This window comes from Perognathus longimembris, chromosome 1 (genome assembly GCF_023159225.1).
Source record: "Perognathus longimembris pacificus isolate PPM17 chromosome 1, ASM2315922v1, whole genome shotgun sequence".
NCBI classification, from domain to species: Eukaryota; Metazoa; Chordata; class Mammalia; order Rodentia; family Heteromyidae; genus Perognathus; species Perognathus longimembris.
The window spans coordinates 144,804,761-144,818,529 of record NC_063161.1 but is presented as its reverse complement, the minus strand read 5'-3'; the positions used below and the strand labels follow the sequence as shown (position 1 = coordinate 144,818,529).

The 13,769-nt window shown below is 52.1% G+C and overlaps 1 protein-coding gene across 1 annotated transcript; it reads left to right on the top strand.

The window, feature by feature from the left end:
- Positions 1-988: 988 nt before the first annotated feature.
- On the top strand, positions 989-11,785 carry LOC125346976 (alpha-1-microglobulin/bikunin precursor). The gene is made up of 10 exons (XM_048339966.1): positions 989-1,472; positions 2,569-2,711; positions 4,196-4,272; positions 5,220-5,336; positions 5,679-5,780; positions 6,418-6,464; positions 9,143-9,224; positions 10,212-10,379; positions 10,923-11,096; positions 11,659-11,785. The coding sequence occupies exons 1-10, from the start codon at positions 1,356-1,358 to the stop codon at positions 11,688-11,690; spliced, it is 1,059 nt and encodes a 352-aa protein (XP_048195923.1). The 5' UTR covers positions 989-1,355; the 3' UTR covers positions 11,691-11,785.
- The last annotated feature ends 1,984 nt before the right edge of the window (positions 11,786-13,769 follow it).

Sequence of the window (13,769 nt, the reverse complement as noted above, 5' to 3'; positions counted from 1 at the left end):
GCGGTGTGCACCTGGAATCCCAAGGACTCCGGGAGGAATAAATGGGATTGTGGTCCAAGCTGCTGTAACAAAGAACTGGAGGCTGGTAGTAACAGTAAGAAAAATACATAGATGTATCCTCTCCTAGTACTGGAGGCTGGGCATTGGAGACTAGGTTGTTCGAGCTGGTTCACACAGAGGGTTCTGGGGGGAACTGGCCCCTTGTCTCGTGCCACCTGTGATGGCTGCCATCCATCAGCATCAGCTTTGGTGATTGACCCACAGTGGCATCTACTCAGTGTCTTCCTACTCTTCCCATCGCCATTGTCCCTCTGTGTCCTTTGGTGTCCCTCTGTCTCTCAATTCTCCTGTAATCACAGGAGTCATTTGATTTAGCAACAGCCTCCATCTTAACCAATGCCCTCTGCAAATGAGGTCACATCTCCCAAGGTTCTGGGTCGTCATGAAGTTTGGAGGGACACAATTCCCCCACCCATGGGTACACACAACTTCTGTTAAGTATCAGGGAGGGGACCCTGTTACTGCTCACACCCTCATCCCAATGCATGAGCCCTAAATCTATTGTCGCCCCATTTGCAGATGAGGAAACTGAGGCACTGAGTAGGCCCCCGGTTCCCAAGTCTCTGCTCTCCACCCCTGTGCAATGCTGCGTCTCCCGGGTGGGGGGCCCTGGGCCAGCCACGCCTCCTAGAGATGAAAGTCCTCGCTAAGGTGGCAAATGACACCACTGCCTGGGGGTGTGGGGGTGGGTGGGATGTGCCAAGCGCAGGTTCATTATTAGCTCTGTGGTTGTTTGCCAAGAGCTACAGGACACGAGGGCCAAAGGAAGAACTCCGGGGCAGGATATCTGGCATCAGTTTGGGCCCTGCCTCAGATTTCCCGGTACGATTAGGTCACTTCTCCTCCCTGTGTCTTGATTTTGTCCCCAGAGAGAAATGGGTCCAATCAGCCTCCCCCTGATGGTTCCCCAGGTATGCAGTCCATTGGAATGATCCAGAAGGAAGGCCCAGCAGGGTCTGCTCCCCATCCTCAGCCTCGCACGTCCTTGTGGTGGGTGGGGGTCCATAGGGAAGGGACCAAAGTCTCTTGTGTTTGGCCAGTGCCCTCCCTTAGACACTGACCAGAGCCTCCTGGCTGCAGGGGTCAGCTGGGTCAGGCTTCAGGAATCGATCAGACCTCCCCCACCCCCTCCCAGCCCTGATTGGCTCTGGCTGAGCACAGCAAACACCAGGCTCCCTACAGGCTGCAGGTACCTTCCCCAGCCCCCATCCTCAGCAGCCTCTGGCAGGCAGGTGACCCCTCTGTCCTCAGACCAAGCTGTGAGTGAGACATCCAAGACACAAGAGCCCAGAACCATGCAGGGCGTTGGGTATGTGCTGCTGGTACTGACCGCCTGCCTGGCAGTGCATGCCGGCCCCGTGCCCGCCGCACAGGATGACATTCAGGTGCAGGAGAACTTCGACCTCCTCCGGGTAAGGCTGGCAAGGGTCTCTGTGGCCAGGTGCAGAGTCTAAGCTGCCAGGCCTAGCTGGACATGCTTGCCTGCCCTGGGGTCTTAGTCCTCCTGGGTGAAGCTCCGGTGGTCGGTCCCTGCTCTGCTCTGACTGGTGGGGGTCCTTGGGAGGGGGCCCTTGGGGGTCTCTGGAGCTGTAGCTTTTGTCCATCTGTTACTCACTCAGTGTGACACTCGCTTGATATTCTGTGAAACTTCTGCCCCATCCGAACAGCTCCAAAGGCAATTCACACACAGTGATCTGTGACCTTTGGGACCCATAATGTAGAATTATGGGCGGGAAAACCAACCAAGGACTTAGGTTGAATGGGGGCTGGTGGGATATGTATGCTGTGTGCATCTGTGAAATGCATGCACACACATGCATGCCTATATCTGGGCATTTCATGTCTTCGCGAACATGTGTGATACGTGGAGTGTCTGTGTGTGTGCAGTTATGTGTGAGCATGTGGGCCAGTGTGCAGGTATCCCACACTGTTGTGTAGATGTACGCACATGCACGTGTGTCTGTGTGAGCGTAGCTCTAGAGCTGCCTGCAGCCCAGCTCCCTCAGATTGCGTGGTGACTGTGAGCAGGGCCTTGTGCCTCCCTGGGGAGATGCTGCTCCCTGTTGGTATACGAGGGTCTCTCTTCCAGATGTGGAGAGGGGCTCCGGAGCTGGCCTCTCTCCTGGTGACAGGGAACAGGGGGCTCCTCCAACTCTCTGATGGGCCACAAAGAGGAAGTGGCAGCTGTCATGCCAGGTCCTGCACCGCTTGATGGGGGCACTGTCCCAGTGCTTGCTGAGGCGGAGCTGGAGCCTGCCTTGGGAGGGGTACAGCACTCTTCTATGGGGGAACAAAAGACAAGGCTCTAGCCTTTGGGGAGCAGAAGTTGGTGACTTAGAAGCATAGGTTTTGGACCTCTGTTCACAAGAGCAGCAGCAGCCTGGTCTCCATAGAATGTGGCCTGCTAGGGTGGGAGGGACTTGGTCTGCATGCCTCCCTCCAAAGGACTGGCCACTCAGAAGACGGAGGGGCACTGATGTCCAGTCTTTGGCTTGTGGCACCTTCTAGATCTATGGGAAGTGGTACAATCTGGCCATTGGCTCCACCTGCCCATGGCTGAAGACTGTGATAGACAAGATGAGTGTGAGCACGCTGGTCTTGGGACAGGGACCCACGGACGCCGAGGTCAGCATGACCAGCACTCGCTGGCGGTGAGTGGGGCACAAGAGGGACTAGGGACTCTGCCTGCCTCTGAGGACTCCTCCCAGCCACCACCATGACCCGGAAACAGATCAGTTCCTCCCTCCCTGTGCACGGGGGGTGGGGTTGGGTTGGGGGGGGGTAATCCAGGTGTATCTTAAAAGCCATGCCCCCCAACACAATTTCTCCTCCCCCCCTTCTCTGTCCCCTCCTCCTGGAGTTCTTTTTTTTGCCAGTCCTGGGCCTTGGACTCAGGGCCTGAGCACTGTCCCTGGCTTCTTTTTGCTCAAGGCTAGCACTCTGCCACTTGAGCCACAGCGCCCCTTCTGGCCATTTTCTGTATATGTGGTGCTGGGGAATCGAACCCAGGGCCTCATGTATACGAGGCAAGCACTCTTGCCACTAGGCCATATCCCCAGCTCCCTCCTCCTGGAGTTTTGTTAGCCTAGAGGGGCCCTGCCATGAGATTCTGGTTTCTCTCTTTCACCTGTTACCATTCGGCCTATCTTCAAGCCGGGTCCATTCTCCCTAGGTGGCTCCTATCGACTCTCCCCTTCCAAATGCAGCTGTCCTCCTTCAAGCCATCTTCCTTCCTTCCTTCCTTCCCTCCTTCCCTTCCTTCCTTCCTTCGTGATCGTCCACTGCAACCACTTTACTCTTCTCTCCACATCCAAACTCAATTCAGTCTTTCACCAGCAGCTAGAAAGACCTTTAAAAAGAAAAGAAAACAAAACAAACACTTGTCTGTGTTTAGTAGCCTTCCATAGCCCTTCATTGCCCTCAGGTGTAAGATCGACCCCTTTGATGCCATTTTCCGGCCTCTCCTGGTTCTCCATCTCCTTCTCCATCATCTCTGATGTACTCTATAACCACCTCCCAGCCCTTCCCCCCACTTGTGAATCTTCCATTTCCCAGAACCTTTCACCTCTTTGCTATTGAGCCTCTGCACCTCTTCCTACCTTTTTGGCTAATTCTGTAAGTCGTTAGGAGTGCGGTTCCATGCCACTTCCTCCAGGAAGCCCTCCTGAATAAGCTAGGATCAAGTCACACCTCTTTTGAGGTGTCAGAATTCTGTGCTCCCCACACTGGTCTTACCTGCCTCTGACTGGCCTATCTGGTTCTCAGTGAACACTGAGATGGGAGATGGGCTCCTACACTGGCCTGGGGACACAGCCCAGTGCTCAGCACATGCACATCCCAAGCCATGCTCAGTTGCTGAAGAAAGCTTGTGGCAATTACAGCCAAGACACACAGCATACCCACGTCTCTCTGCACATTGCTCATTTGAACCGCACAACCACCATGTGAGGTAGAAACTGTATCATCCTCTGTTTACAGGTGAGGAAACGGGGCAAGGAAAACCCAGACCCATGAATCTGTACACAAAGTCATCCTATGACTCAAAAAACGAAAGTGAAAAGGGACACTGGGAAACCCTACAGGAGGGTGGGGCTTCCAGACCTCTCCTCCTTCCTTATGGTTTGTTCATTCCCAGGAGAGGCATCTGCAAGGAGACCTCGGCGACGTATGAGAAGACAAACACAGAAGGGAAATTCATCTACCACAAACCCAGTAGGTGTGGGGGTCCCCTCCCTCCTGTGCTCCCAAGTCCCTTCAGGTCCCCAGCTCTCAGCCCTAAAAACTCTCCTCCCATCAGCTCACAGGACACGACACAGACATTCCTCCTGTGTCTCCACACCCCCTCCCCTCCCCCTTCCTTCTCTCTTCCTCCTCCAGCTCGCACACATGTAGAGGAGCGCGAAGGTGCCGAAGGCACACGAAGATCTCCTCACTCCGCGGGTCTGGTGCCTGCTGTTGAGTGACGGGGGCTCTCTCTGGACATGAAGTTGTTCCTTTATTCAGCAAATGCTCATTGATTATGCTCTGTGTGCCAGATCATTGTGTTAGAGGTGAAAATGTGAATGTCTGGGGAGACAGATGGATGGATGGATGGATGGACAGACATATGAGTGAGCGAAAAAATGATAAGTAAACAGTTGCAAATGGCATATATCCGAGCTTATTGGTTATCTAGTGGATAAACAATGAAGTCATAGAGGAAGGAAGGAAAGGAAAAAAGAAAGGAGGGAAGAAGGGAGGGAGAGGAGAGGGGGAGGGAGGAGAGGAAGGGAGGAAGAAGGAAGGGAGAGAGGGAAGGCCAGAGGGAGGGAGGAAAGAAAGGAAGGAAGGAAGGATTGGAAGGGAAGGGAGAGACAAAGGCAGGGAGGAAAGTAAGAAGAGGGGAGAGGAGAAAAGAGAAAGGGGAGGGAGGAGAGGAGAGGGAAGGACTTGCAGAAGACTGATGGTGAAGCGATGGTGGGTGAGTTGATGATACCATGTGAGGAGATGAATGGGTGGGTGGAGGAACGGCAGATGGATGGATTGGTGACTCCACAGAAGACATGAGTGTTGGGAAGGCTACATGAAGACAAGATGAGAGGGGCTGGTGATGAATCTCCGACAGAACAACTTCTGACCCCTAACCCCTGACCCTTTGGTCTGTGGCCTCTCCTACACAGAATGGAACATAACCATGGAATCCTATGTGGTCCACACCAACTATGATGAGTACGCCATTTTTCTGACCAAGAAGTTCAGCCACCACCATGGAACCACCGTAACTGCCAAGCTGTATGGTAAAGACCTGTGGGAATTGGGGGTGAGGGCAGGCTGTTGATACAGGAGCTGTGGGGTGGGAAAGAGCAGGAAGTTTTGTATTTTCCAGTTAGAGGAAGGAGGTAGGGCTCAGCTCCCACTCGAGGCCGAGTCCTCTTCAGTGGGTCTGTGAAGCCAACCCCAGTGCCTCCAGCTGGTGGGAAGAGGCCTGTGAGGGCACCAAGAGACCTGCATGGGAGCCCCTCTCCCCCCATGCACATCACAGGAATGGAATGGGTCAACGGTTCTTGGTCCCTACATGTGAGCCCCGGTAGCCCAGGCCCATGGCGTCTCTGAGGGTCTCCTGTGCTTTCCACCTGCAGCGCGGGAGCCCCAGGTGCGGGAAAGCCTCCTGCAGGAGTTCAGGGAGATGGCTCTGGGTGTGGGCATCCCCCAGGACTCCATCTTCACCATGGCTGACAGAGGTAAGAGCCTCTCCCCCAGCGCCATATTGAATTTCTGTTCCCTCTTCATCCCCTTAATGGCCCTGGGTCTTTCCTATCACCCTAGGGGACACTTGGGGATCACTGAGAATCAGCTCGGTAGTATGTTTGTTCCAGTCAGATGGAATGCACCACAGAGCCAGGATTAGACCCGCTGCAGGTTCATTCTACTGCTGTGCTGTGTCTACGTCCATAGGCATCTCTTTAGGAGACAAGAGGGTATTGGGGGTTAAGAGTATGTGTCCGAACGGAGTCTCGTGGCCTCTGTTGGAGGCTCGGTTTTCCCCATCTGTACTACGGGGCCAGCAGTGTCTGCCATGAGAACCAGTGAGCAGAGCCACCAAAGGCCACAACACTGTGCCTGGGGAAATGGAGCACATCATTCTCCATGGTGATGATGGTGCTGTGATGTGGGCGGGGTGGGGTGGGCGGGATGGAGGGTCACGATGGTAGAGCCACCTCTGTCCATTTGCCAACCAAGACTGAGAACAAGGGAAATGGGCGGGGTGTGACATGAGGGGTCCATCTCCCGCAAGATGTCCACCAGAAAAGGAATCCGGGTCTCAGATTCCCCTCGAGCCTGGTCCTCCCACTCACCTCTCCCCTGTCCTCTGTCTAGGGGAATGTGTCCCCGGGGAGCAGGCACCAGAGCCCACCTTACCCTCGGTGAGTACCTCTTCCCTCGTGCTGCACTGGCTCAGGCCCTGCTGAGGTGGGGGCAGGTTGTCAGGAGGTTCAGGGGAAGTTGGGATGGGCAAGTGTTTCGAAGGTGACCCGCCTGCACTCGATTGTGGGTCTGCCTCCTACCTGGCCCTCATTCTTCTCATCTGTGAAATGAGGTAAATGCTCTGGGGGGGGGGGGTTGTGCCAGAAATTAGTAAATAGGTTGGAAAAGCTCTTCACATAACACCTAAAGGAGGGAAAACACTTAATATTATATTGCAACTCCAATATGCAGTGATTAATAATGGTACTATGTGAAAACGAAGCCAACTGATTTCTCCTAAAAAGCAGTAAACCTGTGGTGCTGGAGTCTCATGTCTATAATCCTAGTTACTCAGGAGACTGAGATCCAGAGGACTGAAGTTCAAGGCCAGGCTGGGCAGAAAAGTCTGTGAGATGCCATCTTCAATTAACCGGCATAAAGGAGTCTCAACTGCTCGAAGGCTAAACTCAACAAGTGCAAGGCCTTGAGTTCAAATCCTGATACTATCAAGAAAAATAAAAGGCAGCAAACCTGAGAATAAGGGCCTTCTCAGTGAAGCTCTGTTCTCCACCTTCTCCATTCCCAGCTCTTCCCTTACATTGTAAGTCCATGGCCTTCCTTACTCTTGCTTCCTCTGGGTGTGCAAGTTATGGAGCTTCACTTATTCCACTGATGTGTGTATAGGCGTACTATATGTATATATATTTACTTATACACAAGTGTGAGTCCATAACTGGAATGACATCATGAGGCAGTCAACACCCATTTGTCTTGCAGGCTTGAGAAGGATGGCCTGCTTCCTGCCTCCCTTTTGTTGGGGTGGATTATTACCAGGTCATGTTTTCTGTCCCTCACAAGGTAGCATGAGATGAAGGCAGGCATGGGCAGGAGGAGTAGTGACCCAGGACACAGTCCTAACGTCTCAGCTAGCCCTAAGGAACCTCTGCAGCTGGGATGACCTTCAGGCTCATCCCACGATGACACAGAGGTGCAGGTCCCCAATCCCCCAGGTAGAAGGATCACAGAAGTGGAGGAGATGACACTCCCTTTGGATGAGGCAGACTCCAAACAGACGAACAGCTGAGAGCCAGCTGACACCGAGGAAGCCAGTGATTCCTAATTGTGTCATCCACATTCTGGCTCCTTGTCTTGTTCTGATTATTCACTTCTGGGTGGGGATGAATAATTATGTGAGTTTGCTCTATCATGCCCCTGCTGGGTTAGCTTTAGCCAGATGGCCTGCTTTTTTTCCCCCTAGTAGGTGGGATGGGGTATCCTTTACTCCCTGGTCCTCTAACTACTACATGTGAATCGAATTCCCAGCTCTACTTCAGTATGAGGCCCAGGTGTTTTGTGTCCATCGCCTTTTCTCAGCATCAAAGAAGCCATGGAGGGAAGGCTGTGGGGTGAACTTTCCTGAGGTGTATTAGTATCTTGGGGCTGCCCTAACAACATGCCACAATCTAGAGGTTTGAATCACAGAAGTTCATTGGCTCACAGTTCCAGAGGTGACAAATCCAGGATGAAGGTGTCAGCGCAGGCGGGTTTCCTCTCACCCCCGCTTCTAGTTGCTGTCAGGCAGGCAAGCTGTCACCTTGTTCCTTGGCTTGCAGATGTGTCTCCCTGGCTCTCTGCCTTTCCTTCATGCCATGTTCTCCTCCCGTGTGGGTCTTTGTGTCAAACTTTTTAGTGTGTTGGTACTAAGGCATGGATGGACTCAGGGATGCGAGCTCTCATTTGAGTTTCTTGCTCATGGCTGGAGCTCTTTCACTTAAGCCATGTCTCCAGCTTGACTTTTTCTTTTTCTTTTGTTTTTGGTGAGTTGTGGGGCTTAAACTCAGGGCCTGGATGCTGTCCCTGAGCTTTTGTATTTAAGGCTAGCACTCTACCACTGAGCCACAGTTCCACTTCTATGTGTGTGTGTGTGTGTGTGTGTTTGATTAGAGATAAGAGAGACTCACAGACTTTCCTGCTTGGGCTGGCTTTGAACCTTGATCTTCAGATGTCAACCTCCTGAGTAGCTAGGATTACAGGTGTGAGCCACCAGTGCCTGGTAGTCTTGGTTTTTATTGGCTAATTGAAGATGGAGTCTCTCAGACTGTTCTACCCAAGCTGGCTTCAAACCTTGATCCTCAGATCTCACCATCCTAAATAGCTAGGATTACTGGTGTGAACCACAGGCACACAGCATAAATTCTTGCTTTTGATAAGAACACTGCATCTGTTGGTTCCGCACCTACACTACCGACCCCTTCATAATGAATTACAACTGCCATGAGCCCTATTTGAAAACAAGATCATGTTCTGAGGTACTGACTGGGGTTAATACCAATAAGGAAACTTTCCATTTCCAGGTATCACCTGTGAGCACAATGGCTACTGGGTGCCAGCAGTTTCCTTGTGCCTCTTTTTGATTGGCCTGGGGTAGTGCTTAAGGTGACCATTTACCCAGAGATTCTGCTGGCAACTGTGCTGCTCACCTGGAATTCAGGTTCATTCCCCAGTCAAACAGACATTTGTGCTTCTGTCTACATGGCGATTCCCAAGGCAAACGACTGTTTGCCCAGTGCAAGGGTCCAGGCGGGCTGCAGTGGCAGAATCTCTGCCACAATCATTTCTTTATTTTTTTTCTTCCCAGAGAGCTCGACGGGCTGTGCTGCCCCAAGAAAATGAAGGATCAGGGGCTGGGCCACTAGTACCTGAGCTCACCCAGAAAGAAGGTAATGAATACCTGCTTCCGCACCGGCTTCTGCTGAACTCCAGAGAGGAGGACCATGGGTGGCTTGGCCTGGCTGTCTCCTCGCTGTGAAGTCTCTCTGCTGGACATTCAAGGGCGAGAGAAGGACAGAAGGCACCGTCCTGAGCTTAGAAATGCTCAGCTCTACACTAAGGGACTTGTGACTCTGTCTGTGCTAGAGGGCAGCCTCCCAGCCTTGGTTTTCAGCTCTATACAAGGGCACCATGGCCTGCTGGGCTGACTCTTGTGCTGGGACAGAGGGATGTGCATGTAGGTGTGTAGGTGGCAGCATTCACAAATGCCTCTTCAATGCAGCTAACACTTAACTTGCTTAACCCCCAGGCATTGTGGTAGCTGGTGGGGGGGGGGCGGTCCCAAAGACAACATCCTCATCTTCTCTGGTCATCTGGTCTTGTAGGAAGTGATCCAGGGGTGGGGTGGGGGTGAGTCATGGATCCAAAGAGAAGGAGGTAGCCAAAGGCTGGGGGATCTCAGTGGATGTGGGAGTGAGACAATCAAGAGACTTCCAGGGCTACAAAGGGTTCACCCTGGGTCCATGCATCCAAGGAGGGGCTTATGGAAGAGCCATTCCAAGGCCATGGGACAATGAGGGTGAAGGCTCAGCAGTGGCAAAGTGAAGGGGCTGGGCTGCTTTGCCTTATCAACGATGACTATTACGGGTTCTCTGGACCGAGGAGGCAAGTCCAGGGACAATGAGACTGCAGGTCACTGGTGATGCTTCATGTGAAGGAGTGGAATGGGCATTTGGAGTCCAGTGGACACAGTTTTGAGGTCTTTGCTCTGTGTGTCCCTGGACAAGTCACTTTGCCTCTCAGGGAGTTGAAGAGGGCTGAATCTGCTGACCAATCCTTCTTCTTAGGGGGTGAAAATAGATGATGTTATCCTGAGCAACCAGGTGACTGGTATACCATAAGCACTCCATAAGTGTGTCTCTTCTGCTCCTTACCAGATTCCTGCCAGCTGGGCCACTCCGCAGGTCCCTGCCTGGGGCTGATCCAGAGGTATTTCTACAATGGCACATCCATGGCCTGTGAGACCTTCTCATACGGCGGCTGCTTGGGCAACGGCAATAACTTCGTCTCTGAGAAGGAGTGTCTGCAGACCTGTCGAACCGTGGGTGTGTGCAGCCCCCACCTCTATGCACACCACACCCCCAGGCCCAGCTCCTGCTAATGAACAAGGAGAGCCTAGAAGTCTGCCAGTGGTGGAATTCCAGGACAAGTTGCCTGCAGTCATAGGAATTCCACATCTGGACACAGGCGACCTTCAGCCAGTTATTCTGTTACTGTGGATCTGTAAAAGAATGACCACAGAGCCGGGTACATGTCTGTAATCCTAGCTACTCAGGAGGCTGATGGTTTGAAGGCAGCCTGGGCAGGAGCATTTGTAAAGGCTCTTATCTCCAAAAGTCAGAAGTGGAGGTATAGCTCAAGTGGTAGAGTGTCAACCTTGAGCAAAAAAGCTAAAGGATAGCGCCCAAGCCCTGAGTTCAAGCCCAAGTGTGTACACACACACACACACACACACACACACACACACACACACACACAGAGCCACCATAGGTTCTAGATAAGCAAGCTCCCCTGGTTCTGTACTACTGTGGAGTGCAGTCGGCAGCTGCAAAGATTACTGATGCTCCGTACCTTTCTGCACTCCACAGCGGCCTGCAATCTCCCCATAGTCCAAGGCCCCTGCCGAGGCTCCACCAACCTCTGGGCCTTCGATGCTGTCCAGGGGAAGTGTGTCCTCTTCACCTATGGGGGTTGCCAAGGCAACGGCAACAAGTTCTACTCTGAGAAGGAGTGCAAGGAGTACTGTGGCGTCCCTGGTGATGGTAAGAAGTCCTGCGGGTACCAGGTCCAGTCTGAGAGCCCAGGTAGGGGGTGGGGGAACTCTGTGCCGGGTGAGCCTGCCCAGTGTCTGGGCCTCCATTTCCCATCTGTGCAATAGGTCCAGCTCGGGTCATTCCTTGTGCTGGACTTGGCTCAGTAAGGACATTCGGAGTCATTCAGAACCACAGCAAGTGTGCAGGGCGGCCAGCAGCTGACAGCGCTGGCCAACTCTGATGTCACATCAGGGCAATGTGAGCCTCATTTTTCTGGATTTTAAAATGGGACAGACTTCAGGGTACCTGGCACAGAGTTAGCACTCAACCAAAGGCAACTGCTGCCAGTCATGATATAGGGGAACAACAGCCACGTTGAGATTTCAGTGCCTTGATATTTCCACTAGAAAATGGCACCTAAGGTGAGAAGTCAGAGCAGTCTGTGGAATGCCCTTGAAGGAGAGGTCATTCAGCAAGTGGACATGCCTGGCCTTCCTTTTCCCTAGGAGGCCCCTAACCCCTGACCATCCCAACTCACGGACCTAACCCCTGAGCCTCTCTATGTTTACAGGGGATGAGGAGCTGCTGCGATTGTCCAACTGATGGCCAGCTGGCTGGCCTGTGAGGCAAAAGGGTGGCCAATGTCTGTCCCAGTGCAAGCTGGGTCCAAATAAAACCAGATTGTCAATACCTGTTTACATATCCGGCTGGTTCCTTGGTATTCTAAGTAACACGGTGGGGACCGGGCAGGGAGGAGATGAAGCTGGGGAGGGACAAGCCCAAGGCTCCAGAAGTGAAAACAGCACGGGGTTGCAACAGAAACGGAACCACACTACAGTACAAGACAGAGGCCAGGCAAAGAAGGAAGCACAAACCACAGTTCGTCATTCGGTACTCGTGAGTAGAGGTTGGGATTCTTTTGTTTCATTTGATTATTTTATTGCTAGGAATGGAAAGTGGGAGATGCTCTAGGCATTTGTTTCTGGGAGAGGTTGGACAGGGGCCATCAGAGATGCAAAGGTAGAGGAAATACGGGTGCCTTGGTGTGCCTAGGGGTTCAGGGCCAACGGCCTCAAAAGCCTGAAGTCATCCCCCCCACCTCACTCCCATCCTCAGCTATGCCTACCTCCTTTGATTGTCATCCAATCCCTGGGTTCCACAGGCAAGAAGCACCCAGGGGAGAGGCCCCACCTCCTAGAGTTCAGTTGCCCACAGCTGAATCAAGCAAAGGGGCAGAGGGGCTCTGCCATTCACTTACCTAAGAGCAAGGTGTAGGTCTACCATGACAAGCTCTGGAGCAGTAGCTGCCTTTCAAGTTGCCTTCTCCACGTCCTGTGCAGGCCACAGCTGGTCTTTTGGTAGGACCTTTTTCTCCCTCCGCCTGCCTTCAGTTTCTTAAAAAAATAAAATAAAATAAAAGCATGGATGGTCCTTGAATGTATGATGTGATGGGATCTGGGCAAGTGGCCAGGGCTCACAATGGAAGGTGCTGAGACTTTGAGGCCACTGGGAACTGGGTTCTCTTCCAAGGAAGATATGAATGATTTCTCCCCCCCCCCCCAACTGTGGTATAAGCATACACACCTTTCAGGGGGCCAAGACTTTTGATAGAAAGGCAGAGAGTCCACGTGATGGCAGGCCAGAGTGTGTGCTTCCGGCACTGGGTTTGCAGAACCTGGAGGTTAAATCCATCCCTTCTTCTCCAGGGGAGGAGGTTCGACAAGCCAGCTGACACCAGGCCATGGCTTCCTATCTATCAAAGTAGCTGAGCTGGGATGACTCACCGATAAGGAGCCCACAAGCCAACCTCACAGGGTCCCCCTTGGCACCGGATTCAAGATGTCACCCTGGTGACTCCTCTCTGATCCATCGCCTCACCCTGCTTGCTAAGAGGATGGCACGGACCAACCCCAACCCCAACCCCAAGAAAAAAACCAGGGCACACTGGAGCTTCCTAAAGGTCTTTTTATTGTAAAACCATAAATACAACACGGACATGAACTCCTTGAAGCGACTGATCCTCAAAAATCGTTAAAAAGGATGTGTTTTCACCTTGGGAACAACCAACCGGGAATCATGGGAGAATTCAGGGGGTGGGGGAGGGGTGGTACTGAATCCTGGGCTCAGGGCTTTTGGAGGCTGAAGGAGCGAGTGGACCTTTCCTTTTCTCCCTGGGAGTGTTCCACTTTTCTTTCTTTCTTTTTTTTTTTGGACAAGAACAGACAGGTAAAAAACAGTGACATTTAAACAGCTCAGTTTTTAAAATTTTATTACTTGGTAAAAACATTTTTTCTTCCTGTTTTTTTTTTTTTAATTTTTCTCCATTTGACATCAGTGAAAGTTTGAAAACATCATGGGGCTGATTTGGTTGTAAATGGAGAAAATGGTACCAAAGCAAAGTAAAACAACAACAACAACAACAACAGAAATCCAAAAGGACACACAGAAAACTCTAAATGAACCCTCAAATTTGGGCTCGGGGGCTTATGCATTACAACAAGAACTGTCAACTCAACCCCCATGCAATGTGGCTCCTTAGAGAACTGTTGGGTCCACACCAACAATACAGGAGACCGCCAAAGACATCTTTTGTTAATTGACACAGCAAGAGTGACTTTGTTTTTGTTTATTTTTTTATTTTTTAAATACAGTACATGGTACACAGGGTCCCCGAGATAACCC